The sequence below is a fragment of the Papio anubis genome, chromosome 2 (assembly GCF_008728515.1).
Source record: "Papio anubis isolate 15944 chromosome 2, Panubis1.0, whole genome shotgun sequence".
In the NCBI taxonomy this organism is placed as follows: domain Eukaryota; kingdom Metazoa; phylum Chordata; class Mammalia; order Primates; family Cercopithecidae; genus Papio; species Papio anubis.
The window spans coordinates 188,245,192-188,271,117 of NC_044977.1; the positions used below are offsets into that span (position 1 = coordinate 188,245,192).

General features: G+C 37.1%; 1 protein-coding gene across 3 annotated transcripts in view; it reads right to left on the reverse strand.

Annotated features, from left to right (window-relative positions):
* The window catches only part of FGF12 (fibroblast growth factor 12), a 582,680-nt gene that overhangs the window by 162,631 nt on the left and 394,123 nt on the right, over positions 1-25,926 (reverse strand). For all 3 annotated transcript variants that reach the window (XM_021933889.2, XM_017956078.3, XM_009201958.4), the window contains one exon: positions 22,846-22,949. In XM_021933889.2, the coding sequence (XP_021789581.1) occupies positions 22,846-22,949 (104 nt within the window). The remainder of the gene's footprint in view (positions 1-22,845; positions 22,950-25,926) is intronic.

Genomic DNA, 25,926 nt, shown 5'->3' on the forward strand with positions numbered 1-25,926 from the left:
TTGTTTACATGTTATTGTGCTCTCCTAATATGGGAGATGGAATGTTTTTCATTTTACTTCCAATGCCTAAGACAATGTGTGATACATTAATACTTTTAAATAAATAGGTAGTAAATGATTGGGTAAATGGGATCATAGACAAACTGATGATCACTGGATATTCAGGAATAGCTATATTGAAACCACAGGCAAACATGACTGCACAAAGCCATAGCTATGTCCTTCTTCATGGTAGGGCTTTCAGTTCCCACACAACCTTCCACATTTCCCTGCAGAGAGAACCTTTTCCCATCTACTGAAATCAAAGAATAAAGGTTGAAGTAGTAACGCTTATTCATCCTTGCTCTCGCTGTAGAAATTTTAGAGGTAATATCCAGCAATCTGCAGTGAACACACTCATCAAGCAGTAAGCTTCTGTTACCAAATCCCAGATGAGTTCTAATTTATTTAGACCTGAATAAAATTAGAGGTAATCTCTCTTCCTTGTAGTCTCTACAATTCAATATTCGGCTTCCCAGTAGAGGTTCATAAACTTGTCAACTAATAGTTATGGTGATCGAAAGATAATATGCAATCTAATGAAGAGACTATGTTTGCATATCTATGCTTCAGTCTACTCCCTTTTTCTCTCTCTCTTTCTTGTCCTAAAGTCTTATATTATGTACAGTTAAGTTTTTGGTCTACAGAGGTGTGGCTGCTGCCAGGTGCTATGGACTGTAAGTTTTTATTACCCTCAAATCCATATATTGAAGCCTAATTCCTAATGTGGTGCTATCTGGAGGTGGAGACTTCGGAAAGTAATCAGGTCATAAGGGTAAAGTCCTCATAAATAGGATCGGTGTCCTTGTAAGAAGAGACAGGGAAGAGCGTGCCTCCTCTTTCTCTGCCCACCACCGCATGAGTACACAGCAAGAAGATGGCCAACTGCAAACAGGAAGAGGGCCCCTACGAGAAACTGGCCATGCTGCCCCGCTAATCTTGGGCTTACCAGCTTCCAGAACTGTGAGAAATGAATGTCCATTATTTAAGCCAACCAGTCTGTGGTAATTTGTCAAAGCAGCCCAAACAAACTAAGGCAACTCTGGTTTGATACACATGGCAAAGTATATTGCTTAAAATTAAAAATTAAAATTAAAAAAAGAAAAAATAAAAGCTAAAAGAGGCATTACCTTGCTTTGTTTTTCTTTTTAACTTAAGGTTCATCATGTGATATAGTTTTATCCAAGGATTGTTAAGCAAAATCTACTGGAACTTCTGGGAAGATGTTAGTTTTCCTGATAAAGGCACCATCTCTTCCTCGTGCCCCTTTCTATTGCCTAGAAAGGTCTCATGTTATCTGGGGATTTAAGAGCCATCCATGCCAGGAGGAAAGGCCAAGCAAATGTAAAGAGGCCTTGGACATAATGGGCCTGTCGAGTCAATCAATGAACCAATACCCTTAAATGTCTATCTTTAGACTTCTGGGTGTATGAGGAAACCTAAACCTCTGATTCCTTTAAACCATTGTTATGGGCATCACTTTCCTCACAGCTAGACTCAATTCCTCATTGATACAGGAAAGTAAACCTAAGAAATTTGTTATTAATAATTGGTCTTAGGAAATAAAATCAGAAGAGGAAACTTTCTTCTTAGTGAGGTTTCAAGCATGTATGGACAACTCAAATTATCCACTGAGTTACATGTAGAATTATGTGGAAGGCATGTGGAAGGTGACTGCATACTTATTGCCAAAATCTGAATCCAGGATTCTTTAGAAGGTTAAATAGGTGCCACCAATAATTACACTAAGATATCAGGCATAAACGAGAACTCTTCTGGATGAATCAGGACATAGAGTTACCCCATGGGAGAATGATGTTCACAGTGGCCTCCAAATAAAGGTCTTTCATTCAGTTGTAGCTGGCTGAAAGGTATGCCATTTAAATTCTATATATTCCCCTAACATAACTACTAGATTTTTTGTTTGGTGCAGAAATAACCAGTAGGTAGACCATAAATACAGGAGACCGTGGGCTTGTGGAGCGCGCTGCACTCTGTGATCTATCTCTGTCTATCATTGTTCTTACTTGACCCCATCACAGGTGTTTAAAATTTGTTTCATTGTTGTTGTTGTTGTTGTTGTTGTTGTTGTTTTATGTCTTTTTTCTCAGTGCTATATGTTCAAAGAGCCAACTTCTCTACAGACTTGTTCATAAGAATGACTTGTTTCTGCTTCTTTGCTTTGCCACGCCTCTATTCCTTTCAGATTTCTACTGAAAAATCCCCTGATTTCCCCTTTGCATTTAGGACACATACATTCTTTCTCTTTTCCTCTCCCTGAAGGCGATGAAAGTCCTGGACTGGAGCTTTATTTTATGTCATATACTTCCCTCCAAGTGAGTTATATAAGGAGATAGTTCCAAGAAGGAAAATGCCCAGAAGTTGAAAAACCAGGTCATCTTAGGGGGAAAAATAAGCGACCAATACTTTTTTAGGATTTTCTTGTTAAAAATCCAATAAACATTCAAATATGAAAACCACTAATGTTTTTACATTTTGCAGACTAGGGTATAGAACAGCAAGAGAAAGTAGAACTAATAAAGACAGGAGATCTTTCGGAAATCAGGGTGGACCAGAAAGCTACAGCAAGGCCGTAACGCTTCAGAAGGTCATTGTGTGATGCTTTGGCGGGAACAACAAGGAGGACATGGACTAAATGGAGCTTCAGCTTTTTCAGAACATGTTACTACTCTCAAAAATTGGTTCACTGATTTATCAGTTTAGCAGATCATAAAAAGGTAACCCAAATGATTTATATAAAAAGGGCAATTATTGGCTCAGGTAACTGAGAGTTTTGGAGGTAGGGCTGGCTTCAAGTGTGTCTCCACATACAACTTCAAAGGATGAGAATGAGAACGTGTTGCTTCCCATGTTTTGAACCAGACCTCCTGTCCTCTGAATGTGGGAATCATTCGCAGAAAGGATCTCCCGCTGTGGTATTAAGATGGTTGTAGTCCCTTTATCTTTTCTGCTCCAAATCCAGTTTAAAAACTAATAACAGATCATTGAGGTGGAGCAAGATGGCAAATAGAACACCCCAGCAGTTGTCCTCCCAGCTAAAACACAAAAATGAATAACTACCTCCACACACACACAAACACTTCATAATAACCAAAACTCAGATGAATTGTCATGGTATCTAGTTTCAGCTTCGTATCACTGAAAGAGGCACTGAAGAGGGTAGGAGAGACAGTCATGAATCACCTATATCACCACTTTCCCATCCCCCATTAGTGGCTGCATGGCATGGAGAGAGAATCTGTGTGTTTGGGGTAAGGAGAGTACAGTGGCTGTGGGGCTCTGCATTAGAACTCAGTGCTTCCCTGTTATAGTGGAAAACAGCAAAGTGAAGAACTTCCAGGTGCCCAGATAGGGGGCACCCAGACCAGCCCTAGCCAGAGGTGAATTATCTATCCTAGTGGTCAGAACTTGAGTTCTGCCAAGCCTTGCCACTGAGGTCCTAAATGAACTTGAAATGCAGCCTAGACAACAAAGCTTGCAATTCCTGGACAAGTCCTGGTGCTGAGCTGGGCGCTGAGCCAGTGGACTCGGGGTGCATGTGACCTAGTGAGACACCAGCCCAAGTGGCTAAGGGGATGCTTGCATCACCCCTCCCCAACCCCAGGCAGTGCCGCTAGCAGCTATGGGAGAGACTTCTTCCCTCCGCTTAAGGAAAGAAGAGGGGAGAGGAAAGAAAACTTTCCCTTACAACTGGGATACCAGCTCGACCACTATACAATAGGGCACCCGTCGTGAGGCCTGCATTCCAGGCCCTAGCTCAGGGATGAAATTTTTAGACATGTCCTGGGCCAGAAACGAACCCAATGCCTTGAAGGGGAGGACCCAGTTCTGGCAGGATCCATCAACGGCTGCCTAAGAGCCCTTGGACTCTGAATAATTAGCAGTGGAGGCCACGGGCCTTGGGTGAGACTTAAAACTGTGCTGGCTTCGAGGGTGTCCCAGCACATCCCCACATGTAGTGGCCATAGGAAGAGACTCCTTCTGCTTGAGAAAAGGAGAGGAAAGAGTAAGGGGGGCTTCTCTTGCCGCTTAGGCACCACCTTGACCACAGTGGAGTAGAGCATCAAGCAGGTTCCCAGGGTACCCAGCTCCAGGCCTTGGCTCTGGGACGGTATTTCTGGACCAGCCCTGAGCCAGAAGTGAGCCCACTGTCCTAAAGAGCGAGACCCAGCCCTGGCAACATTCACCACAAGCTGCCTGAGGAGCACTGAGTGAACACTGGCAGTAGCCAGGCAGTGTGTGCTGTGGGCCAGGGATGGTAGTGGCCACAGGAGGAGACTCTCCTGCTTAAGGAAAGGGAACAAGGAAGAGTGGGAAAGACTTGTTTTGCAGCGTGGGTGCTAGCTCAACCACAGTAGAAAAGAGCACAGGAAGATTCATAAGGTCTCAACTCCAGGCCCTGGCTCCCAGATGACATCTCTGAACCTACATGGGGGAAAAGGAAACTTGCTGCCCTGAAGGGAAGTTAGACAAGCCTGGCTGATTTCACCACCTGCTGATTATAGAGCCCTTGGGCCTTGAGTGAACATAGGTAGTAACCAGGCAGTGCTCACCACAGACCATAAAGGAGACACAGTGCCGTGCTGGCTTTAGGTATGACCTAGTGCAGTCCCAGTGGTGATGGCCACAGGGCTGCTTGTGTCACCTACCCCCAGCTCCAGGCAGCTTAGCACAGAGAGAGAGAAAGAGAGAGAGAGAGAGACTCCATTTGTTTGGGGGAAAGTAAGAGAAAGGAACAAGGGTGTCTGCGTGGTGATCCATAAAATTCTCCCAATCTTACCCAAAACACCAAGATGGTACCTCTTGTGAGTCTACAAGACCCACAGCATTACTAGGCTTGGGGTGCCCCCTAATGCAAGTATGGCTGCAATCGCTAAAAACTTAGATCACAACACCCAAGTCCTTTTGAATGCTTGCAAAGTCTTCCCAAGAAGGACAGGTAAAACAAGCTCAGACTGCAAAGACTACAATAAATACTTAACTTCAATGCCCAGACACGGATGAACATCCACAAGCATCAAGACCATCCAGGAAAACATGGCCTCAACAAAGAACTAAATAAGACCCCAGGGACCAATCCCAGAGAGCTAGAGAATTCAAAATAATTGTTTCGAGGAAGGTCAACAGAATTCAAGATAACACAGAGAAATCATTGAGAATCCTATCAGTTAAATGAGGAGCCTGAAATAATTTAAAAGAATCAAGCATAAATTATAGAGCTGAAAAACGCAATTGACATACTGAAGAATGCATTAAAATCTCTTAACAGCAGAATTAATCAAGCAGAATAAAGACTTGGGGAATTTGAAGACAGCCTATTTGAAAACGCACGGTCAGAGAAGACAATAGAAAAAAGAATTTTAAAAAACGAAGCATGCCTACAAGATCCAGAAAATGACATCAAAAGTGCAAATCTAAGAGTTGTTGGCCTTAAGGAGGAAGTAGAGAGAGAGATAAGAGTAGAAAGTTTATTCAAAAGAATAATAATAGAGAACATCACAAACCTAGAGAAAGATGTCAATATTCAAGCATAAGAAGGTTATAAACACCAAGCAGATTTAACCCAAAAAAAGATTATCTCAAGACATTTAATAATTAAAATTTTAAAGGTCAAGGTTAAGAAAGGATCACAAAAGCAGCAAGAGAAAAAAAAAATGCAATGGAGCTCCCACACGTCTGGCAGCAGACTTCTCGGTGGAAACCTTATAGGCCAAGAGGAGGGAACAGCATGACATATTTAAAGTCCTGAAGGGGAAACAAACAAAGAAACAAACAAACAAAAACTTGTATCCTATAACAGAATTATCCAGGGAAAATATCCTACATCCTGGAAGGAAAAATGAAGACCTTCTCAGACAAATAAAAGCTGAACCTGTCCTCCAAGAAACGCTAAAGGGAGTTCTTCAGTCTGAAGGAAAATAATATTAATGAGCAATAAGAAACCATCTGAGGGCATAAAACTCACTGGCAAAAGTAAATACACAGAAAAACACAGAATATTATAATACTGTAATTGTGGTATATAAACCATTCCCATCCTGTAAAGGAAGACTAAAACATGAACCCATCAAAAATAATAACTACTAGGCTGGGCGCAGTAGCTCACGTCTGTAATCCCAGCACTTTGGGAGGCCGAGGTGGGAGGATCACTTGAGGTTAGGAGTTCAAGACCAGCCTGGCCGACATGGTGAAACCTTGCCTCTACTAAAAATACGAAAATTAGGCGGGTGTGGTAATGCTACTCGGGAGACTGAGGCATGAGAATCACTTGAACCTGGGAGGCGGAGGTTGCAGTGAGCTGAGATGACACCACTGCACTCTAGCCTGGGTGACAGAGTAAGACTCTGTCTCTAAATAAATAAATAAATAAATAAATAAATAAAATACAAAACTTTTCAAGACATGGATAGTATAATAAGATATTAAAAAAACAGAAAAAGTTTAAAGGCAAGGGGATGAATCCAACATGTAGAGTTTTTATTAGTTTTTTTCTTTTTTTCTTTGTTAGTTTGTTTATGCAATCTGTGTTGTCATCCGTTTAAAAAGATGGGTTATATTATTTGCAAGTTTCATGGTAACCTGAAGACAAAAATCATACAACAGATACACAAAAAAATAAATAGCAAGAAATTAAAACATGCTACCACAGAAAATCACCTCCACTAAAAGAAAGATGGGAAAGAAGGAAAAAAGGAAGAGAGGACTACAAAACAACCATTAGACAAATAACAAAGCGGCCAGAACAAAATTCCTTCCTTATCAATAATAACACAGAATGTAAATGAAATAACTCTCCAATCAAAAGACATAGACTACCTGAATAGATTTCAAAACTAGAGCCAATGATGTCTTGCCTATAAGAAATACACTTTACCTAGAAAGATACACATAGACAGATACAAAGATGTCAAAAGATATTCCATGCAAATGAAAACCAAAAAAGAGAAGGAGTAGCTCTACACAGATCAGACAAAATGGATTTCAAGACAAAAACCGTAAAGAGACAAAAAAAATCATATAATAATAACAGAGTCAATTCAGTAAGAGGATATAATAATTGTAAATATAAATGCACCCAACACTGAGCAAATATTATCAGAGTTAAAGAGAGAGATCCCAATAAAATAATAACTGGAGACATCAATGCCCCACTTTTCACATTGGACAGATCATCCTGACAAAAAATCAACAATGAAACAAACTTAATCTGCACTATAGATCAAACAGGCTTAATAAATACAGAGCATTCCATTCAAAGGCCTCCAGAATATACATTCTTCTCAGCACATAAATTATTCTCAAGGGTAGACTATATGCTAGGTCACAAAACAAGTCTTGTAAAATTCAAAAAAATTGAGATAATATCAAGTATCTTCTCTGACCACAATGGAATAAAAACTAGAAATCAATAAAAAGGGGAATTTTGAACACTCTACAAATATATGAAAACTAATTAAATAATATGCTCCTGAATATTTCTTACTCAATAAAGAAATTAAGAAATAAATGTAAAACTTTCTTGAAACAAAAGAAAATGAAAACACAACATACCCAAATCTATAGGATACAGTGAAAACAATATTAGGAGGAAAGCTGATAGGTATAAATGCCTACATAAAAAAGTAAAACATTTCTAATAAACCTAGCACTGCATTCTGAAGAGCTAAAAACACAAGAGCAAATCAAACTCAAAATTAAGATAAGAAAATAAATAATAAAGACCAGAGCAGTAGTAAAAGAACTTGAAATTTAAAAAAATACAAAACTCAATGAAAAAAAAATGCTGGTTTTTTGAAAAGATAAACAAAATCAACACACCTTTAGCCAGACCAATGAACAACAAAAGAGAGAGGACTCAAATAAGTAAAATCAGAGATGAAAAAGGAGACATTACAACTGGTACTGCAGAAATTCAAAGGATCACTAGTGGCTACTCTAAGCAACTACACACCAATACTATAGCTAGAAGACAAAGATAACTTCTCAGACACATACAACATACCATGATTGAACCCTGAAAGAGTCCAAAACCTGAAGAGACCAATAACAAGCAATGAGATCGAAGCTGTAACAAAAAGTCTCCCAAAAAAGAAACTTTGTACCAGGACTTAGTGGATTCACTGCTGAATACTTTTATTAAACATTTAATGAAGAATTAATACCAACCCTACTGTAACTATTTCAAAAAATAGAAGAGGAGGGAATATTCATTGTGTGAGGTCAGTACTACCCTGACACCAAAACCAGATAAAGACATTCAAAAAAAGAAACAAACAAACAAACAAACAAAAACTATAGGCTAGTACCTCTGTTGAATACTGATGCAAAAATACACGAAATACTAGCAAACCAAATTCCACAGCACATTACAAAAAAATTATTCATCATAAGCAAATGGAATTTATCCCAGGTATGCAAGAATGGTTCAACATTAGTAAATCAACCAATATGATATATCATATCAGCAGAATGAAGAACAGAAATCATATAATCTTTGCAATTGATGCTGAAAAATCACTTGATAAAATTCAACATCCTTTCATGATAAAAACCCTAAACATGATGGGTATAGAAGGATCGTACCTTAACAAAATAAAAGCCATACATCGCAGACCCACAGCTGGCATCATACTGAACAAGGAAAAGCAGAAAGTCTTTCCTCTAAGATTAGGGAACAAGACAAGGATGCCCACTTTCACTCCTGTTATTCAACATAATCCTGGAAGTCCAAGCTAGAACAATCAGACAAGAGAAAGAAGGAAAGAGCATCCAAATTGGAATGGAAGAAGTAAAATTATCTTTGTTTGCAGATGATATGATTGCATATTTGAAAAACTTAAAGAGTCAAAAAAAAAAAAAAGCCAACTCTTGGAACTGATAAACAAATTCAGTGAAGTTTCAGGATACAAAAATCAACATACAAAAATCAGTGGCATTCTCTATATAGCCAACAGTGAACAATCTGAAAAAGCAATTTTAAAAATCAATTTACAGTAGCAACAAATAAAATTTAATACCTAGGAATTACCTAAACCAAAGAAGGGAAAGAGCTCTACAAAAAAAAAAATCTATAAAATATTGATTCAGTACATTGAAGAGGACACAAAAAAAAATGGGGAAAGATTCCATGTTCATGAATTGGAGGAATCAATATTGTTAAAATGTCCATACTACCCAAAGCAATCTACAGATTCAATGCAATCTTTATCATAATACTAATGACATTCTTTACAGAAATAGAAAAAAATTCCTAAAACTTACATGAAACCACACACACACACACACACAACACACAAACACACACGAGAATAGCAAAAGCTATCCTGAGCAAAAAATTTAAAAACTGAGAGAATCACATTACCTGACTTCAAATTATACTGTAGAGATATAGTAACCAAAACAACATAGTAGTGGCATAAAAACAGATATGCAGACCACTGTATGAACAGAATAGAGAACCCAGAAATAAATTCATACCTCTACAGAGAACTCATTTTTGACAAAGTTTCCAAGAACATACATTGGGGAAAGGAGTCTCTTTGATAAATGGTGCTTGGAAAACTGGATATCCACATGCAGAAAAATGAAACTAGACCTCTATTTCTTGTCATTGGACAAAAATAAAATCAAAATAGATTGAAGACTTAAATCTAAGACCTCAAAGTATGAAACTACTGAAATCTGGCAAAAGATCTGAATAGGCATTTCTCAAAAGAACACTTACAAATGGCAGACAGGTATATAAAAAGGTGCTCATCATCACTGATCATCAGAGAAATGCAAATCAAAGCAATGATGGGATATCATGTCATTCTAGTTAAAATGGCTTTTATCCAAATGACAGGCAACTTCAAAGGCTGACGAGGATGTGAAGAAAGGGAAAACTTCAACACTGTTGATAGGAATGTGAATTAGTACAACTATGGAAAACAGCACGGAGGTTCCTCAAAAAACTAAAATAGAATGACCATATGATCCAGCAATCCCACAGTTAGGTATATCCAAAAGAAAGGAAATAGGTATATCAAAGAGATATTTGTACTCCTATGTTTACCACATCACTATTCACAATAGCCAAGATTTGGAAACAACCTATCCATCAACAGATGAATAGATAAAGAAAATATGGTATATAAACCCAGTGGAATATTATTCAGCCACAAAAAAGAATGAGATCCTGTCATTTGCAACAACGTTGATAGAACTGGAAGATATTATGCTAAGTGAAACAAAACAGGCACAGAAAGACAAGCGTCATATGTTCTCATTCGTGGGAGTTAAAAATTAAAGCAATTACACACACGGAGATAGAGAGTAGAATGATGCTTACCAGAGGCCAGGAAAGGTGGATGTGGGGAGTAGGGATGGTTGATGGGTACAAAAATATAGTCAGATAGAATGTTTAAGACCAAATGTTTGATAGCACAACACAGTGAACAATAAGCTAATGTACATTTTAAATTACCTAAAACAGTATAATTGAATTGTCTGGAACACAAAGAAAGGATAAGTGTTTGTAATGGATACTTCATTTACTCTGATGTGATTATTTATCATTATATGCCTGTATTAAAATATCTCATGTGGCAGGCCATGGTGGCTCATGCCTGTAATCCTAGCACTTTGGGAGGCTGAGGCAGGCGGATTGCCTCAGCTCAGGAGATTGAGACCAGTCTGGGCATCATAGTGAAACACCATCTCTACTAAAATACAAAAAATTAGGTAGGCATGGTGGTGTGCACCTGTAGTCCCTGCTACTTCAGAGGCTGAGGCTGGAGAATTGCTTGAATCTGGAAGGCAGAAGTTGCAGTGAGCCAAGATCATGCCACTGCACTCCAGCCTGGGCGACAGAGCAAGACTCTGTCTCAAAAAAATAAAACAAATAAACAAATAAATTAAATAAAATATCCCATGTACCCCATCAATGTATATACCTACCACGTACCCACAAAACTTAAAATTAAAAATAATAATAGTAAAAGGCAACTCTCCTTCAACAGATAAAGTCTTGAGCCTGAAGCTAATTTGCCCTAACTAGATGAGAAATACTCTTCAAGCAACCCCCCAAGACCAGAGTGACTAAAGATATTAGATTAGGCAAAGCAGGAACCAGCACTAAAACTAGCAGTGAGATTAATCCTACAGAAACTTTATGGATTGATGCTAAGGAGCTGCCTGAGGGTACACCGAGCATCTTTTAAAAATATATCTACTGCTACTACTGTTACTGCTTATGGCTAACACTGAGTGTTGAGTGCACAGTATACACTGCAGTAGGGCTTTACATGCATCTTTCCATTTCATCCTTACATAATTCTATGAAGCCCATATTCTCACTATTAGGGGCCCTGTTTTACATGTAAGAAAACAATCTAGAAAGTTAAAAATCTTTCCAATTTTTTCACAAAGGAAGTAAGTTATAGGGCCATGATTCAAACACAGTTTTATTTCTAAAGCTTATATTTTAAATTACTACTTAATATTCCCTGATTCACTGATGACTAAAAAAATACAATTTAGAAACTTTGGAAATATGACTACTTTTTGGCCTAATGTGGATAATGACAAGATGGAAAAGAAAAATATGAAATCTGGCATCATATTCAAATAATTTAACCAAAGGTCCTCATTAGTGCTGCTCTCAAAAGCTGAGCCTTGCTTTTATTTTCTAATGAAAAATGTTACTAGAAACATATATGCTAATTTTCCAATTAAGCTTAGCCCTGGAGCTAAAGTATTAACATTTTCCATAAATTATAAACTCTTAGAAGAAAACCAACACTATTTACTATGAATACATTATAAGTTAAAAATGGATGCTTACTGTTACTCAATCCTTACTGAAAGTATAACTAATAATCTGTTGATTCTGAAGAAAGACAATGTAATCCCAACAAAAAATAGCCCATGTCACATGTTTGCAAGCAGTAATTGCCAGGTGCGTGGGTTGACAGAATTCTGTATTTTCTTTCTTTCTTTAACTGGAAAAAATTCCAGTTCATTTAATAAATATATATGGGGTGAAAAAAGAAATAGGCAAAATGGATAATCCTTTTCTAGGTGCTATGCCCCCAATTTTTTTAAAAAAAGGAATGTTACAAAGGTCAAGCAAATCACGAGTATATGAGAAGAAAAAATTATGTAAATGATCTAAACTGAATATCTAACAATCTACTTGTTGTACAAGCCTCTATGATTTGGCCTTTGACTTTTCTCTATTTAGACATCATTAACTTCAAACTATGATTCATTTGACATTAATAGTTAAGGTTCCTGTTTCTCTCTCTCTCTTTCTCTCTCTCTCTCTCTCTCTCTCTCTGTCGTCTTTCACTTTTCTGAGATACCACTCACTTGCTGTCCCAAGAAAGAGCTGTGAATATGCCTCAGCTTTCAGAACTTTCCATGAGAAAGTAACTTGATAAGGAAACTCAAATTCCAGAATGGGTAACTGCTTTGTACCTCTATTCCAGATATGCTTGTTTTAAAAAGTCTGTGTATCTTTTTAGGATGGAACAGAACTCTTTCAGTGAGAGATTAACTGTAAAAACCAGGAGGCTTCCCAGGAAGGTATCATGCCTAACCTTTACCTCTCCCTTACCACAGTATTTAGTACAGAAAGAAAACCATGGCACTATCAGCTCTTAAAACTACAGCACCATACCAACCTCAGTAGAGAAGAGGCACGAACAGTAAGATTCCTCTAGTAAATTTTACACACTTCAGTAGAATAGAAACAGACTACTCAAAAGTGAACGAGTCGCTGAACTGGAAAGTGTGTAGGCTCATACTCAGGACATTTATTATAAATCCCATTAAGTCCAGAGAGCCAGTGAATTATTGCCAAAATTAAACTGTATGATGCCTCTATCAACTGATTCAACAAGACTTCGGCAGATGTCTGAACATTGGAATTACAGTTTTCAGTGCTATGAGAGATATTAATCTATATTAGATATGATCCCTAACCCCAATGAATTTGCATCTGATAGGATATAAAAAGCATTAAGAACAAATTCTAATAAAAGAAAGGAAATAGAGAGATAAATGTCCCATCAATGGATAAAATGTGGAAGTTATTTGGGGCTGTAGAAATTGGGAAAATATTTACTGGGTCCTAAATGATGAGAGAAATTTGGATATCTATGATGGTGGGGAAGTAAAAGAAATTAGAGGAGGGAATAACAACTACTTTCTCCTATCACCTACCTTGTGGACATCAAATAGTCTTCTCCTCAGAGTTATCAATAGTGGCCCTTTCATTCTGCTTCCTCAGAAGTCACCACCCCCAACTCATGTTTCTCAGTAACTCCTAATGCAGCTTTTCAATATACAATCAGTATCATCATCTCACAGTCTTGACATTGTCTGCTCGCACTGAGGCAACACATTAAAGGAGAAATTCTAAATGGCGCAAAGGACGTGCATCAATCAAGCAGTCTCTTCGATTTTTGTTATTGGTGTTATCACTGTAATAAAGCCATCACAAACAAGGTGATAGGCTGCCCTGGTTTTCAAAAAATTATACTTTTTATATTATGTTGAAACACTATAGTATGGCACATCCTTAATTGCAACAGCAAATAGGAGAAGCACTATCGATTAAAGAAATGAATATTAAACTAGAAGCTGCTTTTTCTTAACCTACCTCACTATGCTGAGTGACCTCATTCTAGTCACTTAATGTCTCTGTTTCCCAGGCGTACCTTTTGTCACTCAGCAATAATATCAGAGTTATTGCAAGGCTCAAATGTGACAGTTTCTGTGAAAGCACATGGGAAAATCCAATGGAAAGGTTTCATTACACATAAGGCCAAGAGCAGTATGGTATTATGAAAAGCTCATGGTTTTTGAAGTTCAGACCTAGATTTCAACTCTAGTTCCATTACTTACCAGAATGGGCTTATTTAAGTCAAGCACCTCACTAAGCCTCAGCTCTTCATCAAAATCTACTAGTTCCTTTCCATCCCTCCTCACAGAGTTGCTGTGATATTAAATACAAATCTAAAAGTCCTTAAGAAACAACAAAAACTAAAAGTACACTGTATTATTTGCACTAGTACAGCCATTAATATTGTTACTATTACTTTCATGGTTACAGCTACTCCGATAATAACTTATAATATTACTCATTTATTAGAATATAGACTGACTAAAATAAGCATCTTTATCACTAATTCAGCTTCAAATACAATTGGTACAGGTTAAGGCCCTGTTCAAATAAAAAACTGTGTTCGTATAATTTGACTTTAGTTTATCCTTCAGTAAAAAAAATTCTCATTTAGTTCATAAACTACCTAATTCAGATTTGGGCAACAAATAGTCTAAGTTTATAAAAAGTAAACAAATCACAGCTGTAGGTAGAAAAAATAAACCTTTTAAAAACATTTTAACCAATATTAACCACTAAAATGCCAGTGATATGTGTGCTAAGCACATCAAACTATTCATTAAAAAAGGTCCAATGTTTTGCCTAGGTGTACGTTCTAGCCACTTTTCAAATTATACAAATTGCTTTTTTTTTGAGGCAGGGTTTTGCTCTATTGCCCAGACTGGAGTTCAATGGCACAAACATGGCTTACTGCAGCTTTGATATCCTAAGCTGAAGCAATCCTCCCACCTCAGCCTCCCTTGTAGCCGGGAACACAGGTGCATGCTACCATCTCCAGAGAATTTCGAAATTTTTTGTAGAGACAGATTCTCACCTGTTGCCCAAGTTCAAACCGCATTATTTTTAAGCGCCATTTTCCTAGATGCAAATGTCAAGGCTCCAAAGTTATACAAAGCAGTAAGTTATATTTTCATTTCCCAAGTGCTGATATGCCAGATATTACACCCATACATTTCTTTTCCTTCATCATTTTCTTCTTCTGAGCTGGGGTAAGAAAATAGATGTAGTCAGAAGAGTGAGAGGGTGGGTTGGAGACCGAGCCACGGGTACATATTTATGGAGTTTGGCCTTCACTTCACTTGAATATTGGACACATAAAGAACTTGCCCCAAAAGAGGTGCAGTCATTGCCGTTGGTTTCTGGAAGGTAATTTGTGTTTGCCTGAGAGCCTTGGGCTAAATAGAGAATAACACTATGATTTAGGGTAGGGGCTTTGGGTCACACAATATCTGTGGAGTCAGAGGCTGGGACCAAGCACATGGGCAATGAATGAATCCTGCCTACATAACAGGGGCCAATGACATCTCTTGACATAGAGGCTCAGGTGAGCTTCCTGTTGGTGACACTCCATGTGTATTATCACATGTTGGTACTCGAAGAGTAACATGTCCTGACTCTAGGAAGATGACAATAGAAGCTCAGCATTTGGTACTTCTACTGAATCCTGCCTTAAGTATTTCTTCCCCTGACGGATTTTAATCTGTGCCTCTCCTGACAATAAACTGTAACCATGAGTATAACCATGGTTTTCAGTGAGTCCTGTGAGTCCTTCTGGAAAGTTAGCACTCCAAAGGTGATTCTGTGAGGCCACAAACTTGCAGTTGGTGCCAGAAGTGAGGGTAGTCTTGAGGACTATGCCCTCTAACTTTGTAGTTGGCCTAAACCCCTTACAACAGCTAACTAATTATGATTATAAGAGCAAACCATAACAAAATAAGAATTGTATCTATTTCATCCACCTTTATATGCTCAGTACGCAGTCTGGTGCCTGAGATGTGGTAGAGTTTCAATCAATATGTATCGAACAAACTTTAGGTTTGCTGAGACTGCTTTGAGGACAAACCAGCATTTGTGCAGTGGTTTGTAAGACTACCAATTAAACTTTGATCAATGTAATCATAGTTAATTGTGCAACAATTGTATGGAATTTGTTCCATCTATACTTGAAATAGGCAATTCTTTAAAATTCAACAAGTCTTTATTGAGAATCTTCCTTTCCCAGGGAATGTGTTTAATGCTGTGGTTGGGAAAAATACGTGGCCCAGATGGCCCAGATAGCAAAGATGAATACGATGTAATTCGTGCCCACCAGCAAAATAAAAGTCAAGTGCTCCAATATCACAGCAGAAGTAGCATCTAATTCTCACAGAGGATGGACAATGGAGACAGGTGACATATCAGGTAAGATTTGAGCTGAGCTTTAAGGAAAATTATGAGTTACATAGGTACAGAAGAGAAAAAGGCAAACATAACAGTATCAGTGATAGCACTTTAGTAAATATTGTTTTTATTCTTTACGTATTTTATCACACATACCATTCTATCAAGTTACCTAAAATATTATATCACTAGTGTTCTAACTACAATTTGAAAATCTAGCTTTATAACTAATGTCATACCAAATGATGTTTATCTACATTTGTTTTATTTAAACAAGTTTCAGTTCAAGCAACTCAAATATAAAAAGATGTGAGTAAATTTACAGAGGATAGTCGAGGACTTACTTGGCTTTTATCTTTTCTGTATAAAATGAAAATATACCTCTCCTTCCTCACTCCCAACTGAAATGCCTTTAAGCATTGTGAACATTTGAGAAAATGTCGGTGGTCTTACAAGTTTTTTTCAAAAACTTTTAAAACTCAAAAAGAATAAAACATTAAAGGATATTACATTTTAAATCAAAACTGGTTAAACAGCAAAATTTTTAAAAGGCACTGTCTATGTATAAGATAAAATTTGTAGAAAAATCTGTTTCAGCAGATTGTAACACAGAATGGTATTTCCTGAACTATCAAAGAAGGTGTTTCAGAAACATAAGTTTCCAACATGCTTAACCTTCTTTTGTTGGAGAAAGAGATGCCTTATAGAACTTTTTATTTACTCAATTTTTTAAAGTTATTTAATACCATTAAAATTATCTTGGTCTTCCTTTCTAAAAGGCGCTGTGAGTTTAAATTTAATCAAGGAGTTGAAAAACATGTATACTGAAAACTACTAAACATTGTCAAAAGAAATCCCATGTTTATAAATCAGAAAACCTAATATTCTTCAAATGTCCATACTACAGGAAACAATCTATATATTCAATACAATTCCTATCAAAATCTCAATGTCATTTTTTGCGTTAATAGAAAACTCCATTCCAAAATTTATATAAAATCTCAAGGAACCTCAAATAGCCAAAATAATCTTAAGAAAAATAAATAAAGCTGTAGGTCTCACACTTTCTGACTTCAAAACATAGTAAAAAACTATGGTAATCGAACAGTATGATACTGGCACAAAGAGACACAAACACCAATGGAACACAATAGAGAGCCCAGAAATAAACCCTCTAATATGTGGTCAAATCATCTTCAACAAGATTACACAATGGAGAAGGGTTAGCCTCTCAACAGGTGGTGTTGGAAAAATTGTATATCCACATGCAAAAGAATGAAATGGGACCCTTACCTTATACCACATGTAACATTAATTCAAAATGGATTACAAATCTATGCATAAGAGGAGACTGAGGCAGGAGAATCACTTGAACCCACGAGGTGGAGCTTACAGTGAGCTGAGATCACACCACTGCACTCCAGCCTGGCAACAAAGCAAGACTCTATCTCAAAAAAACAAAAAATAAAACAAAAACAACAAACAAACAAACAAAAAACCTTCTAGAATAACACATAGAAAAATCCTTCATGACATTGGATTTGGCAACTATATCTTGGATATGACACCAAAAGAATAAGCAGCAAAAGCAACAATAGACAAATAGGACTATATGCAACTTTAAAACTTCTACGTGTCAACAGAAACAACTAACAGAGTGAGAAGGTAGCCTTCAGAATGGGAGAAAATATTTGCAAATCATATATCTGGTAAGGGCTTAATAGCCAGAATCTATAAAGAACTCCTACAACTCAATAACAACAACACAAAACAACTCAATTAAAAAGTAGGCAAAGGAATTGAATAGACATGTCTCCAAAGAGGATTTATAAATGACTAACAGGTATGTTAAAAGATGCTCATTACTACTAGTTATTAGAGAAATGCAAATCAGAACAAAATGAGATATCATCTCACACCTGTTAGGATGGCTACTATCAAAAGAAACAAAAAGTATCAAGTCTTAGCAAGGATGTGAAGAAATTGGAACTTTGGTGCACTGTTGGTGGGAATGTAAAATGATGCTGCTGATAGGGAAAACAGTATGGTGTTTTCTCAAAACAAAACAAACAGAGTTACCATATAATCCAGCAAGATCTTGACAAGGTATTTGTACATCCATGTTCATTGCAGCAGTAATCTCATATCCAAGAGGTCAAAGTAACTTAAATGTCCATCAATAGATGAATAGATAAACGGAATGTGGGATGTACATAACATACATTAAAATATTTTAAACATTAAAAAGAAAGAAATCCTGTCATATTCTACAACATAGATGAATGTTGAGAACATTATGCTAAGTGAAATAAGCCAGTTACAAAAAGCACAAATACTGCATTATTCCACCTATATGAGATATCTAAAGTAGTCAAACTCTTTGTAACTGTAAGTAAAAAATGGTGTTTGCTAGGGGCTGGGGGAAGAGAGGAAAGAGAGCTGTTGTTCAATTGGTATACAGAATTTTAGTTTTTCAGGACAGAAAAAAGTTTCTGTAGAGATTACCTACAAAGGAAAGAATATTAAACTGATGGCAACTTCTCCTAATGAACAATAGATACCAGAAACCAATGTAATATTATTTTCCAAATGCTGAGAAAAATATTGGTCTACTCAGAATTTTATAACTACCTGAACTGCAATTCAAGAATGAAAGGGAAAGGAAGACATTTTCATGGATACCAAAAGCAAGTTCACCATCCACACACCCTCACACACAAAACAATCAAAGGTTTAGTTTAGAAGAAAAGTGAAATCAGAGACCAAATTTGATATATACACACAAACAAAAATTCTATGCATACAAATTATTCAAAACATTCATTAATTTAATAGTTATAAAATAACTAATTGTGCATATGATTTTATTTTAAAGTGCAACTAATCAAACCGGCAGCAAGAAAGGTTGTGGTCTTTACTAGCAAGAAAACACCATAACGTCCATAAGCTGTTGGAAAGGAAGACAGAAACACTCAAAAATATTGAGCAAAGTATGTCGTTATTTATACATGATTTTAAAAAATAAGACTAACCACTAAAGGAATAAAAATATAGTCTAGGGTTACAAACTTGCAGAAGAATTTAACAAAATAAAATCATGTGAATAAAACAACAGGATGTTTTTTAAGAAGAAAAGAGAAGCAAAAGGAAATTTAGAAAAATACAAACTACTATGGTAAAAACATATCCAGATACATCAATAATCTCATCAAATACATATGGATTAAACTCACCTATTAAAACACAAAATTTCAGAGCAACTCTTAAAACTACAGCTCTGTGCTTTAGACCTAACAGTCACTCCATCTTTGACACTCTCTCCTCCTGCTTCCTGGTGAAGAAATAGAAATCAAAAGTAACAAGGGAATTAATTCCTAGCTTAAAAATAAATAGAAGCCAGGTAAATGACGTAAATGACACTAGAAAAATTATACTACTTGTGAATCTTTTGGGTTCTAAATGAGCTTATCTAGGTTCTCTTAGTTTGCCTCAGCCCTCTCCTCTCTCAATAAACTGCAGTTATGACCCTTATTGGTTGCCCAACTACAGTGTTGCCCACGACATAGAAAATTGCTTTTCAAAGAAATTCTAGCCTTAATGCATACCAGAAACACCTCAGGAAAGTCAAAGTTAACGGATGATTTTTAACTCACCAGGGGAAAGCATTGTGATTGTAAGTATGAGGCAAGTTTGATTTAAGTGGAGAGAAGAACCGAAAATCTAGATACCCCACTAGGTTTACAAAGGTAAACTCCATCACCAAAGAAACTGCCTCTTGTGGCTCAAGATCCCACCCCCTCTTAACCTCAGATCTAAGCCAGAAAGAGGGAAGGAACGCATCTCTGAAAAGCTTCAGAGAATGAAACCACAACCCAGCAATCCCTCCAAACTCCCTCCTTCCCTTATACAATTGTCTCCTGCTTACAATACTGTTGGCAAACTTTCTGTGTTTTTCTTTGTTATGGACCTTTGGGGATCAACTCTAGTCTAATAAACTGAACTCTACAGCTTCTGTGGAATTATAACCTGAATTATGACCTTTTAAATACACATAATACAGTCTACATTTAGCTGCTTATTTAATGACTGATTAAATCTTTAAAGTAAGACTAACTAGAAATATTCAAAATAACATCATCTTGTCTTTTTTCTTATTTTAATTCTTACATTTAAAATGGACTCACAATAACTGGACATTAAGAATTGTCAGAGCTGTGACACACTAAGAGAGCCCATTATTTTGACTGAAAATGTATTTAAGTGTTATTTTGAGCAGAAACTTTGAAAAAATGTGTATGTACACATATAGCATGTAAGTGTATATTTTGATCTGAATATTTTCAGGAGTAAAATATTAACTTCAATAATTGTAATACAAATGACAGATGTATTACTAATAAGCAAGTATGATGTACCTGTTGGAGCCAAAGGAAAATTTTCCCTTCGCCCTCTGTAGATTAAGTGAAAATCGATGGACAAAAGGCTGATTAACAGGAGAAAAGAAATACAAATTTATTAACGTGCACTGGGGAGAATCACAGGGTGATCACCCCACCATGTGAAATGTGGTATATATGGTTATATACCCTTCTTTTTATTTATTTATTTATTTTTTATTTTTATATATGGAGTCTGGCTCTGTCACCCAGGCTGGAGTGCAGTGGCCCGATCTTGGCTCACTGCAACCTCTGCCTCCCGGGTTCACACCATTCTCTTGCCTCAGCCTCCCGAGTACCTGGGACTATAGGCACCCGTCACCATGCCTGACTAATTTTTTGTATTTTTAGTAGAGACAGGGTTTCACCAAGTTAGCCAGGATGGTCTCGATCTCCTGATCTCGTGATCCGCCCACCTCGGCCTCCCAAAATGCTGGGAATAGAGGCGTGAGCCACCGCGCCTGGCTAATACCCTTCTTTTTAGAGAAAAGGGAGATGGGGAGGTGTGGACGATTTTATAGCGATAGCAAATGATTCTGGGGGGAGTTCAATGAACTTAAAGAACATACAATGAGCTGGGACGAAGTCTTTTGGATCTGCAGAGCAGACCATGGTTTGTGACAAAACGCTGTCTAGGTGTATTGATGAACTTCAGTCTTCCTTCCTGTGATATGAGTTCAGTTAATGAAAACTCTGGGAAGAGACCAAAGGTAATTGTTTTCTTCTCTGGCAGGTCCGAGCTTAGGTAGATAAGGGAACTCCAGAGAACAACTTCATCCCGTGCTTTGGGAGAGACAGGACTGAGCCACAGGAGGCAGAGGGAGTTCAGAGAGACTCTGAGGTGGCTGCTTCTGTACAGCGTGTAAAAACGCCATATTTGAGGGTATCAATTTCTGAGCTCCAATATACCAGAAATTTGTTTAATTGAACATTGGAAGAGCCTAATGAAAACTAGTCAATAACGAATTTAGAATCCAGCAGACATATGGGAACTTCCAAAATAACCTTGTGCTATTTACTGAGATCATAGAAAGTAAGGGTGGAAATCTGTAACCATGATTTTCAATGAATTTTTTTCATGAACTACAAATAGCCAACTCTCTTACAGGAAAGCGGAAATACACACACACACACACACACACACACACACACCATTCAGTGCAGCCACATTCTCTCAACACACAAATTATTATTATTGTTATTATTATTATTGTTATTATTATTATTTTGAGATGGAGTCTTGCTCTGTCGCCCAGGCTGGAGTGCAGTAGCACGATCTTGGCTCACTGCAAGCTCTGCCTTCCGGGTTCACGCCATTCTCCTGCCTCAGCCTCCCGAGTAGCTGGGACTACAGGTGCCCGCCACCACGCCCGGCTAATTTTTTTGTATTTTTAGCAGAGAGGGGGTTTCACCGTGTTAGCCAGGATGGTCTCGATCTCCTGACCTCGTGATCCGCCCGCCTCGGCCTCCCAAAGTGCTGGGATTACAGGCGTGAGCCACCGCGTCCGGCCTCAACACATAAATTATTATCCTGAGAGTGAGACAAGCAGCAGAATTGTGTTCGTAACTTTAAAATATGTCAGTGCTGATAACGTAGCCACTGATGCTACCTAATTTTGCCAGTTTGGGATTTGAAAGAAGACATGATACAACATGGTGTCCAACATGCTCATTTGAAAGGTCCAAAATTAAGCCAGCAGAGGAAGATAATTTGCCCAAAGGGATATCAAGATAGTACATGAAATGCAAATAAAACTCAAATATCCTTTCTCATAACCCAGAGCTCTTTCCATAAATTCATATTGCCTTTAAGTTAAAGTTATTCTGAGACTCTGACACAGTAGATAAAACATAGACCTACTAAATACAAACAAAGCCACAATCCATTATGAAAGTTTTTTTCTCCATGGGAGGACAGAGACTATTTCCAGACAAATTGAAGAATTTTCCTTCCTGAGCCGTCCTCTATGCTTAAAGGAGAGATAACAAGAGAAAAGAAAAATGTCTTGCTTTTTGAATTGGACAGAAAGGTAAAATTCCAAAGGGAGAATATTCTGCAGAAATGGAAGCTAGACACAAGGAATTTATATTGCATGGAGAGTAACTGCAATATAGTCATTCAACAAGACATGGTCCTTAACACTCTAAATTACAAAACCTCAAAATAATCCTGAAAAACGGGATCACAAAATATAAAATGACTTCAACTTCCAATTTTCTTGCCTAACATGATGGTTACTCCATTACCTCTCAGTGGTAGTTCACACACATACACACAAATACACACTACAATGTACTTACTGAACTGTAGAGATAGCCTTCACCATTCATGGCCACATAGAGGCTAGCCTTCACTCCTTGGATGGCCACTACACGCAGGCCCACGGGAATTAGATTGAAGAGAGCTGGGGGGAGAAAAAGAAAGGAGGAAGGGATCAGTGACCTTTTGAATAAATAATCTTTTTTCTTATAATAATTCTTTTGAGAATTAAAACCTATTAATTGAACTTGGTAGAAAAATGGAGAGAGAAAGAAATAAAGAGAGGTCTAAAAATGAGGGAAATTGACTTCTTGACCCTGCGCCAGCATTAATTACCTATGTAACTTCAGGTAAGTTACATAAACTCTGTACAAAGGGGTTGGATTAGAAGGTCTCTAAAGGCCCAACTGGATCTGAGATTTCAGGATTCCTGATCCTTAAAATTACCCTCAAACAGGGTAATATAAGGTAATTTTTTCTAACAAACAAATAATATGAACCGAAAAATTCTCAACAGGAGAAAATGTATCTGTAGTTATAAGAAATAACAAAATATTATCTTTACAACAGTCCAAAGCTTCTTGTTTTTAGTCTTTTCCTTGTTGTTCCAAACGTTATATTGAACACAGAAGAAGAATGCAAAAATTACTGACCTATTGGTGATAACATTCAGACAAAACTTTTTTCTTGATATCTCAATTTTTTACATGTAAATAAAGAAAGATAAACAGATGGATAGATGATTGACAGATAGCTTAAGCTATAAAGGATATATTTTATATATTTATATCCAGGTGGGAAAAATACATGTATGTGTATATATGTGTATATACACACATATATACACACATATATACACATATATATACACACACACACATATACCCAAAACCATTAAGAATTAATTTGACAAAAGTAATTCAACATCCTAAGATGAAATGGGAACATGCTTGCAGTCTTTACATATTCGAGTTGCTCATCACTCAAAGTACTCAATAGTCTATATGTCCACTTGGAGATGGAATTCATAGATCAGAAAAAAACATACCTAAGAGAACCTTCTATTTTTCTTCCAACAATGTATTTGTGTCCTTGGGAGAACTTCAGTTACTTTTGAGATCACAAAATGAGCATAAACAGAAAACATTGCCCCCACCCCGAAACAATTCACATTGCATATGGAAGAAAAGCAATCATATACTTAGGTTCTGTAGATGGCAACATGGATATGAATTAAGTATCTCATGGTTGTATGCATAAGAAAATATCTCTGCAGTTCATTTCAGTATCCTGGCTTCATTAGAAGTTCTTATCCACCTTTTCTATTGGTAAAATTCCTCTCGGTTCTCGTCTTCTTAGTTTTTAATACAAGATACACATAAATTAACCCGAGGGCTACTGTTATTCAGGGATGCCTCTATTTTTCTGGGCTTCTCTCAACCTACAATAGTAAGCTAAACACACACACTCGCAGACACACACTCTCACAGTATTTGGCTTTCAGTCAATGTTCAATGGACAGGTGTAGAGGATCAAGCCTTAGACCACAGGTTTGGTAGAACAGGATTCCATTCTTAGCTGTTGACATCGGATCGGTCTTTTTGCCTCTTTGAACCCATTTCCACATTTGTCATGAAAACTGAGACTAGATAAGAAACTATAAGTAGTTTCTCATAGATTAATTGTTGGCTCAATTTAGATTTGAACTGGTTTTATTTCTTGCTATATTCTTACCAGTGTCCTTGTGTTACTGAAACAACTTAAGAAACACAAGAACTAGACAAAGTCTAGTTGGGGAGAAAAAGCTAAGACATATGGAATAATATGATACAGTGTATAATTTACTTCTATAATTAAATATAATATATGCATTCTATATATATATATTCTCTATATTACAGAAGTTCAGGAAAATGGAAGCTCTGTGTGGCCTGAAGTATTCATGGAATGCCTTACACAGAAAATGGAACCTGAGTTGACACTTAAAGAAGCAGCAGAAGTTGAGAAAGCCAAGAACAGAAAACATTTTAGTGAGGCAGGAAGTTAGGTGGTTTTGCAGAGTAATGTGTGTATGCAGAAAGGGACTGGCAGATTGGAGGATCTGATTTATATTGGGGGGGAAATGAGAAAGAACACCATGTAAATAAAATAAGGATAAATAACTGCGAGCCTGTCGCTCTAATCTTAGATATCTAGACTTTACCAAATGGGCAACAAGATGTGTGCCATATGAAAACTAGAGTAAAAACACAGATTATGAGTATGAGATTTGCAGACACATAGTTTCTAAACCCTCCACTAAGTTACATGGCTTTGAGCTATTCATTTAACTTCTCTGCCTTAGTTTTCCTATCTGTAAAATGCACATGATAATCCTTATTGCACAGAGTTGATAGAACCAAATGCACTGTCATGTTTCTGAAAGTGATTCACAGAGACATGTCCTCTCGAAGAGCTATTTGTCATGAACACCTAATTCTTCTGTTTGTCAGGTAAAGTTACCATAAGGCTACTATAAAAACTGACATATTGCCTCAGTAATACTTTTTAGTTTATATTCAGCAGATTGTTTTAATGCTTTAAAATATAATACTTTATATTTGTGTAACAATTTTCAAAGTGCTGATATGTTCGTTAATTATATTTGATCCTCAACCATAAATGCTATGAAGAATTTAGGACAGAATGATTACCTTAATTTTTAGAAGCACAAAAAGATTTAGAGTTAAACCAGGGGAAAATGCATCTAAACAAAGGCTTTCAGGCTCTCTAATGGGGCTACCTGTTCGAAACATCATATTTCATCTTTTTGTTCTTTCTTTTTTTTTTTGACATAGTCTAGCTCTGTCACTCAGCTGGAGTGCAAGTGATTCTCCTGCCTCAGCCTCCCGAGTAGCTGGTATTACAGGCACCCACCACCACACCCAGCTAATTTTTGTATTTTTTGTAGAGATGGGGTTTCACTGTGTTGGCCAGGCTGGTCTCGAACTCCTGATCTTGTGATCCACCTGTCTCGGCCTCCCCTTTTTGTTCTTTTAATTTCCTCTAATATCCATTCTTACCTTCTTGCAAATAAATAGATTATTCAGCTACATTTTCTTACATATCCTGCAACCAGATGT